Genomic DNA, 12433 nt, shown 5'->3' with positions numbered 1-12433 from the left:
GTCTGCTGATGTGCATATAAGGGAAAACGATCTTTTGTTGCCCCCTAGTGGTGAACCAGAGACTGCAACTAAAGGCAGGATGAATTTTGCAGTACGAATGTGCGAGCTACGTTCAAATCCATTTATCTGACTCCTGTATGGATTCAGTCTAATAGCACCCTATTTCAGCATTACGCTTTTGATCCATTTTTAATAAGTCCCTCCCCCCATTCCTCCTCGTCCAATTCAACTACTGCAAGGAATTTCCAAGATCTGTGGGCTGCGCGTTAGCTGGATCTCATTCGTTGAATGCGTACATGCATGAAAAAGAACATATTTTCTGTCAGAGTGCAATATGCTACAGTTTTTATTAGAAAGGATAGAAAATTGGAATTTCTGTGGATGTAAGTTCCCTCCAGTAGAAACCAAAATGAAGGAGTTAACTTTTTAGGTCTGTAATTTCCTGGAAGAAATCTCTTTTAAAGCTCACTTGTATCTCTTACTCCACATTGAGAAATCTGTAGGACTCTCTCTCCCAGCAATTCCTCTCAATTTCAACCTCCCGTTTGGCGTTTCTGAGACAATGAGCCTCTACGTCCCGACACCAGACAGGTTTCTTTGTCTCTTTATGTCAGAGTCCACAATAAATCTGCGGTTCGTTTGTTAAGGGGTTTTTTCCAATCCCTTTTCCAGCACTGTTTATACAGCTGCCCTGCTCTAACCGGGGCTTTGACGCAGATGATAAGCTCTCAGGTCCGTCTACAAGTTAACGTGCGACCGTGTTTTTCAGGGATGACGTCGCATCCAGCTCCACCTTCACCCTGGAGGACAGTGCCATCTGCCTTACGTCGGAGCAGAGCACCATGGACGTGGACATGGATCGAGATGACGGATCGGTTCTTGACGTCTACCTGGTGGGTTCATTTATTTCAGGTTATTCTTGTTTAAATATTGACTAGGCTTCAGCTGGATATACTGACTTATTCTCTTTGTTTCACAGTGAAAGGAGCAGCTTTACAAACATTCATTTTCTCCTGCCAAGCATAAGACAATCGCCACACCCCCACTGGACAGGCCATGCTGGCGTTTGACTCACTTTCAGTGCTGCTAGATCCATGTTACCACTTGTCTTTGCCAACACATCAAAAAAAGTACTGAGATTTCCACTGGTTGTTGGACGAAAAGTCAAAGTGAAGGAGATCTGCGAGGAACCATGCAACATACCGTGTCACGTGCTGTACATCAGACTGAGCTTTGGGAACATGCGTCAATGCCGCGGCACCATTAGGTTTTATATGTGTGTACTGTTTTCAAGGCCTACAAAACAACTTCAGCATATTTGAGGAGACTGTAGATGCAAACCATTCATGTGTTTAGATGTTTGGTTTGGGTTTTTTTTCTTTCCCTGCTGTTCAGAAAGACATGAAGGACACTTTTACGATTCGCGACTGCTTTAGTTGCTGTTAAAATGAGAAATGTTTACACTGAATTTATGGTGGCATCTTTGTCCCCAATGAGGAGGGACGCCGCGTTGTCAAACGAAGGACACAAGTTGGTTTTGTAGCCGCATCCAACACCTACCAGGAAAGACTCCTGTGAACAGACTAGATACTGAAGCTGCCGAGGCCAAACCCGAGGTGCGATCCGGTTTAAGCGGCCTGCATTTTTTCCTAACTGTGCCGCCCGGAGAGGAGCGTGAAGCGAGCAAAGACTGCGGCCAGGCCTCGTCTGAAGCCCGGAGCAGGAGGCACTTTTGCCATGTTATGATTTCTGTAAGACAGATTTCTCCAAGGACACTGCTTTAGGCGGGTGGGCTACCTGATAGAAGCACAGATGTGTGAACATGCACTTTTTAAAAAAATCTTTATTATTCAAATGCACACTTGTTTTGTCGTTGACACTACATGTACAAAGACAATGAAGCAACACTGTAGATATTTTTTTTTCTGTTTGATGTGGAACTACTAGTTTCATGAGGTTTGCGTCATGACTGAAGATGCTTTTACTCAGGATATCCTTTGATACTGAATAAGTGTGTCCTCTTTAAGTTCAAGTTCTGAGACACTCGGTGGCGGTCCAGTACCGCTCCATCAAAATCATATCCAGCTATAAGTGTTTGAACTCCACGATCACGTCAGTTGAGACCATAATTTATTATGTAAATCCCAATATTTTACCATTTGCTGAAAATATACTTTCATCGCTGAATGTATAGACAATGCGTATTTATATAAAGAAGAGACTCCTATAAATAAAAAATTTAAACTCTGTGTCTGCCTGTGAATGCTCAAAACATTTCATGTCATGCGTTTGCAGGTCATAGCTGTGGATGTTTAGGAAGTGGCGGTCTTTAGTGAGAGTATGGGTAGAAACCCTAGGCATGCAAACACGGTGGTAACACGTAAACTCCATGTAGAAACGGCCGTGACCTGATTCTGTTCCAACGCTGATTATTGCGGCTTTCCACAGAAACCAGTTTCATTGTCACGCCAGTGTGAGGAAAAGAATACGATCGGTTCTGCTGTATATTAACTTTAATTTACAGAACATTGCAAAACATTTACTGTCAAATAAAATTTCTCATATACAGTTTAAAAATATACAAACTATTTAAAATACAGACAAAACTGAAATCACTAAATGCATTCTGCTCATGTAGCTACAACACTGTGCAAAACGTCTGCAGCCACGCCTCATTTCGTGACATTTGCCTCCAGATTTTCTTGTAATTTTTTAAAGTGGTTTTCAGAAATGGCTCTCTGGGCTCTTCCAAAGATTTTCTTTAGACATTGGCTGCTTTTATAAAAAAAAAATAAAAAAAAATACAATTTTAATTTATTTTAAATACAGTTTCAGTCCATTCCTTGTACCCGACCATTTTCAGAGGTATGGTTTTAGTTTAAGCCTTTTAACACTCATATGAAAAAGGCACCAAACCAAAGTTAAATGCTCCTCATCGCCCAAGCTATATTTCTTCTGACTGTTTCTGTCAATAAATTCAAGTGTTTAAGAGTCACAAGTGATAATTTATTTGACATCTAGAGTTTTCTCTGTACAATACACCGTGTCCACTGTGCTCTCTGAAAGCTACTTTATAACAATATTAAAGATTTCAAAGCTTTAGGCCATCAAACTGCAAAGAGTCGTCACGAGAGGGAGAGAAGAAGTGAAAGTGTTCCCACCTCATCAGTGCTTTTGCTGTAAATATCAGTTTAGGTTTTTTTGTTTGTTTAATTGACCTTTAGTGAAGTTTAGCAGTACCAAAAAAGGAGAAAAAAGCAGCTGTAATATTACCAATTAGAGCAAGACCCCCCCCCCCCCCAAAAAAAAAGTCAGGAAATGGATAATCAATAGAAATGCACGAAATAATTTACACAAAAAAAAAAAAAATCACCTCATGAAATTCTTGTGGTTACATACAAAAGCGCCCATGACCAGCATGATCTAGCTAAGATCATAAACAACTACTTTTGTTTTAAAGCTCGAGGGGCATCTGAATAATTACAGATTCTGTAGATCTTACCTCGTTCACTTCAATAAAATCAATCCAATCTCAAAAAAGAAAAAAAATCATGAACTTAGTTAAACTTAAAAGGTCAAAGATGGTATGCATGGTAATTAAATTAACCCAATAAAACAAAAATATACAAATATAATTAATTATAATTATAGAAGATGTAGCTGCCAGTCAAGTTGTGCTTGGGGTCCTGGTTACCTCGTTGAATTCAGAAAAGGATGGGCTTCCCAGCGGTTTTCTCCTGGACGTAGGAGCTGAAGCGTTTGAGGAACTTGGGATACTCTCTCTTGGCCACAGGTCTGAGGATTGATGCTGGAAACCAGCCTCCGGGGTTCACTGCAGTCACACAGAGAAATATAATCAGGAAACAGTGTGTTCCCGCTGACTTATGATAAAACTATTAATAATAAACCTGCACAGGCAGCTGTGTGGGATGCCCTCTGGCGGGACGTGGTGATTTAATATTTATGTTTTTAAATGAACTCCCTCGACTCGCTCGGCATCTCTGACAATAAACTGGCTTATTCATCCTGCAGCGCTGCTTTATGTAATAACCTGCTTGTCTGCAGGGGCAGAAGTTGCAGTCTGGACTACAATTTCAAAGTAATACCCCAGGCTGGGTCATCCTCGTGTCAAAACTCCAAAATTCATTTAACAAAAACAAAAAAGGGCCAAAACAAAGAATGGCATGTCAGTCATTCAAACGAATGAATAACCAATTCTATATTTTCTTTGATGGTCTAACAAACACTTCCATTAGACTGAATAACCAAACATTCAGACATTCAAAGTGTGCTTTTCTCATCTGTCGTGTACAAAATCTAGTGATACATGTGAGGACTGTAAGACTAAATAGAGGCTTTGTTCTGCTGTCTGCTGAGATCAAATCCAGATGCTCTTAAGAGGCACTTACCATTGGCAACATAGCTGACCCTGCACGAGATGTTGTCTCTGCTGATCTCTTTGTCGCCCTCTGGTGGACTAACCAGCGTTTGGCAGATCATTGCAACATTAAGTTTGGCACGAACACACCGGTTTGTTAGCTGAAAGTGAAAAATACATGAATAAATAAATAGGAGTAAAAACAAATTAAATCCCCCAAAACAGACACATATCTCACTGTAACTGATATGACTGACAGACTTTGGTTAACATTGTTCTCCCATTTACTCAATAAGGCCTTGTTTGACAAGATGATGTTTGATACTAACATGAACTAGATGCACTGTTACAGCACTTGGAGGTGTGAAGAGAAAAATATGCATAAGCAGTATGTTTACCCAGCTTTCTTTGTCAGGCATAATGTATTAAACCTCAAATGTAAGAGTTGTTCTTATACCAGGAGCAGTGCTTATGTCTGTTTTCAGTCATCCAGGTCATGGCACGCTTAAGCACTCGAGCTGAAGGCAACTGGACGTGTTTTTACTTTCATTAAGATTTTTCACATCTCATCAGAGAGTCTTCTTCAGTCATAAAGGCCCAAATATTTAACCTCTACTGGGATTGGCCAGAGTCGCCTCTATTTTTTGAGGCGACTGAGGTCCTTCAACATCTGCCGGACAATGCTTGGGATTTTCTACAAGTCTGTTGTGGCCAGTGCGATCCTCTATGCTGTTGTATGCTTGGGGAGTAAATTGAGGGTTGCTGATGGTAAGAGACTCAATAAACTGATCCGCAAGGCCAGTAATGTTGTGGGGATGGAGCTGGACTCTCTTGAGGTGGTGTTGGAGAGGTGAATGTTGTCCAAGATAAAGGCAATGTTGGATAATTCCTCCCACCCACTCCATGACATGCTGGTCAGTCACAGAAGAAGTTCAGCAAGAGACTAAGATTACCAAAAAGCACCACTGAACGACACAGGAAATCATTCCTGCCTGTGGCCATCTCCCTGTACAACTCATCCACTTAGCACACTGTATACTGCAATAGCTACACCCCTTTTGCACATTCCCTTCTTTCTTATTCAGATATTTATCAATAAGTAACTTATATGTATGTATATATTGTGGTATTTCTTACTTTTTGTAATGTCTGTCTTTGTTACTGTTTGTACTGGAGCACTGTAACCAAAATAATTTCTCCTAAGGATCAATAAAGTGTTCTGATTCTGTTCTGATTGTCACCTTGGGGGTGGTCCTGAGAGTTTTTGACTCACCCTGTCATCATGTCAAAAGGAAAGATGTTTCACCTTCACAAACCTAAAAAGAAGTAAAGCTGCCTTTAACTCAAGTGCTTAGCACTGGGACTCTGCTGTAACCCGAAGTAATTGTCTTGTGTATGACTTTATGAGCCTCTCACATGATTGTGCTCGGGATCATTGTCCTGTCGCGTGACCCAAGCTTTAGCTGCCAGTGTCAGATTTGACTCTATAATACTTCATGAGTTCATGAAAGGTGCTCAGGTTCCTGTGACTCCGAAACATCATTCCTCCACCACTGTGTCTGACAGTTGGTTTGATGTGCTAATGCTGATATGCTGTAGTTTTAAAACTACTTCAGCCTGAAATATACATGTAAAAAAACTTATTATTATGATTATACGACTATTATTACTATTTTTGTTAGGCTGTGAGATGGGTTAATGATTAGCCGTACTGTTGATTTTCATGCATTTTTTGTACAGTGTCAGATTTTTTCACCAAAACAATTACTAATTGGGAAAAAAAAGAAAGAGAAGACTTTAAGTTGGACACACACACACACACACACACACACACACACACACACACACACACACACACACACACACACACAGGAGTTGAGACAACTATTCTAAAATTTAAAAAATATATCTTTTGGCAAATATCAGCTATATTCATTCAGCACAGCAGAAAATAGAAAATAAAAGAAATAAAAGAAATAACAGAAAATAAAAAACTGAATGGCACAAAATGTCCTGAACATCATCTATTAATTAAATGAACACAGCACAACAGTCTAGCGCTAAAAACACAAGGGAAGCCTCTGAGGGTTAATCTTACAGGTACATCATCATGCTCCACAGAGATGTTGCAGACGATCCATGTGTCGGGTTCACTTTCATTTCTCGGTGGAATCATCCTGATGACTGACAGGAAGAGCACATCTCTCTGAGCGACAGGCCACACTGTCTAAAACAAAGGAGACACGTGATCAATTCAATCAATCAAAAACAGGCTGTGCAATATAACTGATGAAATGTGCATTGTGTTTCACTGTGCAGTGTGCACTCAGTATACCTTGTGCGTCTGGTAGACAATGACGGCATTATCAGAGAGCTTTTCCACAACGTGGAAATTTTCAACGGTGGCTGTGGGAGGGAGAGTTCACATCAGGTCATGGCAATAACACAAGGAAAGTCAAATAGTAATAATATGTTGGACTAAAACACAGATCTTACTCTCCCAGTCCAATCGGACTGCAGTGTCCCAGAAGTAGTGGCAGACCTCATGTCCAGTTACCCCCTTCACAGCATGTGTCGCTTTGAGGGGATCCAGGACGATGCCGTTCTCCTCCACTTCCCTCCTGTATACCTGTTACACAGCACCACAGACAGAATATTATAAACACACTAACAACTTCACCCGTTACTAAAAACTAAGATGATTTTTCTCAGGCTTTTAAAAGTTTTAAATCACCGTGTATTTCAGCGGCGTATTTTTTCACTGTAGCACAAATAAGTTACTACTGCAGTACATTTTAAAATGTGAATGAGATTTAAATATTCACAGCAAACAACAGAAATAATTCATGTTTTCTGTCCTCACCTTCATCGCCCCTTCTTCTGCTACCAGTTGCCAGTTGGCACCTCCACCCTCCTCCTGGATGGAGTAAGCCATGTGATTCTGCACAGTTTCCTCCACCTAAGAGTCAGATATTATAGCATTACAGTATTTATATGCCTGAGCGATCGTCACACCTTCTACCTGTGTATTTAGTTTTTTTAAACAGAGGTGTTGATAAAAATAAGAGAAGCCATGAATCCCAGAAATGTCTTAAGCAAATTTACTATCCAACTAAATAAATATTACACACTTGATATTGCTTGGGTGTGTTCAAAACCTCAACAACGCGTCACGGTCCCTGATTTCTCCCAGAATTTTGACTTCCTGTATAGTCAGGTGGTGCTATATACTGAGCGCAACCTGACTCTGATCCTCGGAGCACAGGAAACGTTTGTGAAATCCTGCAGGGAGTGGTTTAGCAGGCGTTTACGTGACGTTCCCAAACACAGCACTTGAGGGCTGAATCAGTGAATGTTATCTGAAGCAGATGACTGATTAGCTCGATCGAGGACGAGGAAGGAGAGTGGATATAGAGCTGTACATCGGAGAAAGATTTTAAAAAGAAGAAGGAATAAACTACAAAAACTGAAAAAGACTCCACAGCAGGAGAGCAGAAGACACATAACAACCCCAAAAAAGTAGCATTTCATATGAATCTGTACTTTAATATTGCAGTGAGCACAAAATGATGTGATTAAGATTAAGGTCAGGTATGTCAGCGTCATCAGCACCAAGAAGACCTTGATTTGTACAGGGATGATAAGACAAAGATAAGAGCAGCAACTTGTTACCTTAAATTTTAACAAAGGTGGACAGGAGGAGGGTGAATAGCACAGAGCAAACAAACATAAATATGGTTCGCACCTTGTTGGCAAATCTGTGTGTGCCGATGCTGGAATATTCATGACCGGAGGAAGCTGAAGGTAGTTGAACTTTCCAGACCGTCCTTGACTGGCTCTGAGGGAACGAGCAGATGAGTTAAGATGAGAAGATCAAGGAGACAGAAATGGGTTTATGGAGGCCATGAATGAGAACATTGAGACAGCAGTGAGGAGGGTGACAGATGGGTTCAAGGTGGTGTTGCTGGGCTCTGAGACCCTTCTCGTGATGGACAGACTGATATATGAGTTTAGAGAAGAGTCTCTGCAGACTATGAGTTCATTTAAGTTCAGTTTTATTTGTCATATGCAAGTTAGCACAGGGTCAACATTGCAATGAAATGTATGTGACGAGCAGAAGACAGTCACTCAGCAGTATAGTACAGTAAAAAAAAGAAAAACATTGTAAAAGAGAAAAATATTTATAAAATAAAGTAAATATTTTGCTCTGACTATGATGTTCACATACAACAATGTGTTCTATAATGAGAGTAGGGAGCAGGTGGAAGAGAGCCTGGGGAGGTGGAGGTATCCTCTGGAGTGAAGAGACATGAAAGACAGTAGAAGAAAGACCTAATATGTGTGTGTGAATGAGAGGGAGACAGGTGTAACAGTGAAGATGCAAGGAGGAGGCAGCCTAATTTTGACCTAAAATGAACAGTAATTAATATATTATTATAGCTTGAGTGTTTAATCATAAGAAAGTTTTGCACAGGCCTCTATGCAGTCCCCCAAGAGCTACATTTCAGTCTAAAGGCCTCAGTTAGCATGTTAAATGTTAAAGTTCACGACAGTGCAAAAACACTGAAAGAGTGTGGCTTGTTTGGAAGGGTTGCCACAAGAAAGCTTCTTGTCTCTCTCTAAACAAAAAAGGAAGAACATGGCTGCACAGCTTATCTGAACAAATCACTAATAAGACCTTTGGACAGGCAAGACCAAAGTGGGAATGTTTGTCCATGAAGAACTGCACTATGTGTGTTGAAAGCCAAACACAGCATATCAATAAAAAACATCAACATAGTGGTAGGGCTGCCACGATTTGTCGACTAGTCACGATTACGTCGACTATCAAAATCGTCGACGACTGATTTAATAGTCGACGCGTCGTTTGAAGCTTTGTAAGATCCCAAAAGACGCAGGAATAAGTAGCAGGATTTAAGAGTGTAATAACGGACTGAAACAGAAGATGGCAGCACTGCATGTACAAGGATGCCAGCTGCCGTTAAACCCCGAAGAAGAAGAAGAAGAAGCAGCTGTGTCCCAGAATTCATAGCGCGGCCCAGCTCAGTTTCCAACAATGGCGGCAGCTAGTTAGTTTTAATATTACTCTTATTATTCTTTCTGGGTCACAAAATAAACGTTTAACATATTTTCAGCCGAGAATGTAGCTGTGTAAACCTCAAATATCGGCTCAGTTTATCAGGACACCACATATTTTCAAAAGCGCTCCGACGTTTTCGGAGACGTCTGTTACCCACTAGCTCGATAGCTAGCCGGGGGCTAGGTCACTAGCGCGGTGAGAACACCGGACTCCCGGCAAATTGTTTTCAAACCCACCGCCGTCTTTCGCTACTCAGGTTAAATATATATGAGTCACTTAGATAAATTAAAAATGTTGTTTGGCTTTTTTTTTTTTTTTTAGTATTTTATTTGTTCCTGAGTAAATCGGTTTGTCTGAGATTAAAGTTATAGTTTTTACACAGCTGAATAAACGTCAAGCAGACAGCTGATTATCAGAAGTGTGAGATGCTGGAGATTAAACTCCGTTGTCCTGTTATATTTTAGATAGCAAGGAGTTTATTAAACTTCACCGAAACAATCTGCAAATTTCATTAAAATTGAATAAACTATCATCTTGTCTTTATTTTTAGTTAGCACCTTAAAAGCTTAAAGCTGTAAGCTAATGATAGTTATATAAGAGCAGATGCTGCTGGTGCAATAAGCTGTAGTTTTATGTCCAGTGGATGATGATCTGATTAGTCGACTAATCGCATAAATAATCGGTGACTAGTCGACTATCAAAATAATCGTTTGTGGCAGCCCTACATAGTGGTGGTGGTGGTGTGATGATTTGGGGTTTGTTTTACAGCCACAGGATCTGGCCACGTTACAGCCAGCCAAGAACTCCTCTCTATAACAAAGTCTTCTTCAGTCAAATATAAAAGTATTTGTCCCACAGCTACTGTAAAGCTTTACCCGCATGCAATTTGACAATTATCTGATGCAAAGCATCAAATCTACAGCAGAATGACTGGAAAAAAGAGAAGAAAAATCAAGGTGTTGCAATGGCTCAGTCAAAGTCCAGAATGAGCTGCGCATAAACAAATGCCCGCAAACCTCACTGAACTGAAGCAACGCTGTAAGGAAGCGTGGACCAAGGTTCCTCTATAATGATATGAAAGGCTGATAAAGTCATACAGAAATCATTTTGGGACTTCAGGTTATTACTGCTAAAGGTACTTCTAGAAGCTATTGATTGGGGGATGCACTCAGTTTTCCACAGGACTTGACTTTCCTTTCCACGTGACCGTGACTGTTTCTGTTCTACTTTGTATCTTTGTCCATTAATCCGTTTGGATCTTATCTCTCCTTGTCTACACGAAGAAATGCTGCCATTCCACATAACAGCTAATCAGCGAAGAAGTAAAATGGTTAGATTATATTCAATAGTTTATCCCAGTCCAATTAGTATTATTCAGATCTATGACTTAGAAGAAAGGAATTATAGCAAACTAGCTAAAGTATCTGGACTTTGTTTTTTTTAATTGCTGTGTGGATAAACTAACAAATCAAGTGTGGCTACCGGTGAACTGTAATGCTAACAACAGAGTAATACTATTAAAGTCAGAGGAACCAAACACAAACAAACAGGTATAAAGGGAGGTGTCGGCATTCCAGACAACACTGCCCACAAAATAAATAGAATGTGTCGTATAACCAGGACACAGAGACCTACTGTAACTGGATGGCTGCAGGTCTGCACAGGGATCCATCTTTGAGTCTCCTGCTTCAGCAGCTGTTTCTTCTTACTTTTCCGTGACTGCTTCGGTGAACTGTGCAACGAAGTCCCGGTACTCATTTTCTAACTTACTCTCTGAACAAGTGTGGGTAGGTGTGTCCCGCTCCTCGTGTGTTTGCTCTGTGACTGTTTCTATGTCTCTACCCCACACACCCGCAGTTAAACTTCACATACATAACCAAACACTGATAAGTTTGTGGTTGATTGACTCAGGTAGTCTAACTCACAGGAAATACTTCCCGGCTTACCTTTACGCACACACACACACACACACACACACACACACACACACACACACACACACACAGAGAGAGAGAGAGAGAGGGAGGAGGGAAAGAACTGGTTTGTCGAGATCAGCTGAGATCAGGACATACATGAGGAGCTCTTTTAAAGGCACAGGCCAATCAGTGTCAACATGAACAGAGAGTGTTACAGGACCTCAAACTGTCCACTTGTTTCATGTTTACTGAGCAGTGACTGTAGGAGTTGAATTTCATAACATGTTTACAGTAGCCGCTTTTATCCGGATAGTTGGATCATGGAAAGGACCGGGGAACTGACTTTTCCTGTTTTTCTTGCTGCCTGGACACAGGCTACAGTCTCTTTTTCCTTTGGATGCGATCTGATTTGCATTTTCAGCAGGCGGACCAACACCGGAGCTAACTTGCATTAAAGTGTATGTAGTGTAAAGTATTCACCGCTAGATGTCAGTAGTTATTCTTTCTAATGTTGCCATGATTGTGTTTAAGGACTGATGAATAAGTAAAATACAGACTACAGCTGAAAGTTAAAAAAAAAAATAACTACCTTTTATAAAAAGAAGAAAAAAAGAATATTTTCGAAATCTGTCAAAAAACAATCAAACAACCTGATTAAAATAAAAATGACTACATTAACTGAACTTAATTCAAGCTTTTTACCCACATTTGAAGCCACTGAACGTCTCTGAGAAGTCAGAAATTAATCAAGTATCACATACAACCACTAAAATTAGTGTTGTTCAGGAATGCAGTAACAATATTCAAGCATATTCTGGTGGAATAACCATAGTAGAAACAAAAAATTTTGTAACAAGCAAAACTTAATTTAGGACTACTTTGGTAAACCTGACATTGGAAGGTGGTGTGAAAATGTAAACGCTCTACATAAATTACACAGATGTGATACAATGCAGCTGACAGTAAAAAACACAAAAATATTATATACACAGAGATATAGATTATACACAGACACACACTTAAAGTGTTAATAAAATAGGTCCAAGAATGGATCCCTAT

At 40.3% G+C, this 12433-nt stretch overlaps 2 protein-coding genes across 3 annotated transcripts in view; one reads left to right on the top strand and one right to left on the bottom strand.

The window, feature by feature from the left end:
* The window catches only part of pip5k1bb (phosphatidylinositol-4-phosphate 5-kinase, type I, beta b), a 32389-nt gene extending 30108 nt beyond the window's left edge, over positions 1-2281 (top strand). For both annotated transcript variants that reach the window (XM_085425343.1, XM_085425342.1), the window contains exons 14-15: positions 770-893; positions 980-2281. In XM_085425343.1, coding sequence (XP_085281469.1) covers positions 770-893; positions 980-982 — 127 coding nt within the window. In that variant the 3' untranslated portion in view covers positions 983-2281. The remainder of the gene's footprint in view (positions 1-769; positions 894-979) is intronic.
* A 495-nt stretch (positions 2282-2776) lies between these two features.
* On the bottom strand, positions 2777-11420 carry LOC146657335 (ceramide transfer protein-like). The gene is made up of 8 exons (XM_085425345.1): positions 11094-11420; positions 8124-8216; positions 7242-7337; positions 6875-7007; positions 6714-6784; positions 6477-6605; positions 4410-4539; positions 2777-3832 (listed from the first exon to the last, which is right to left on the bottom strand). The coding sequence occupies exons 1-8, from the start codon at positions 11214-11216 to the stop codon at positions 3705-3707; spliced, it is 903 nt and encodes a 300-aa protein (XP_085281471.1). The 5' UTR covers positions 11217-11420; the 3' UTR covers positions 2777-3704.
* Between the last annotated feature and the right edge of the window lie 1013 nt (positions 11421-12433).

The sequence above is a fragment of the Rhamphochromis longiceps genome, linkage group LG12 (genome assembly GCF_057381845.1).
Source record: "Rhamphochromis longiceps isolate RC_006_pf linkage group LG12, R_longiceps_female_GT1.1, whole genome shotgun sequence".
Taxonomy (NCBI): Eukaryota; Metazoa; Chordata; class Actinopteri; order Cichliformes; family Cichlidae; genus Rhamphochromis; species Rhamphochromis longiceps.
Note: the sequence above shows the minus strand (reverse complement) of the source record. Positions and strands in the feature narration are given on the sequence as shown.

Coding starts and splice junctions, on each gene's coding strand:
- LOC146657335 (XM_085425345.1), bottom strand. CDS start 11,216: ATGAGTACCGGGACTTCGTTGCACAGTTCACCGAAGCAGTCACGGAAA. Junction 4,540..6,476: donor TGGAGCATGATGATGTACCT/GTAAGATTAACC, acceptor TTTCACTTTCAG/CTAACAAACCGGTGTGTTCG. Junction 3,833..4,409: donor GGTCAGCTATGTTGCCAATG/GTAAGTGCCTCT, acceptor GTGTGACTGCAG/TGAACCCCGGAGGCTGGTTT.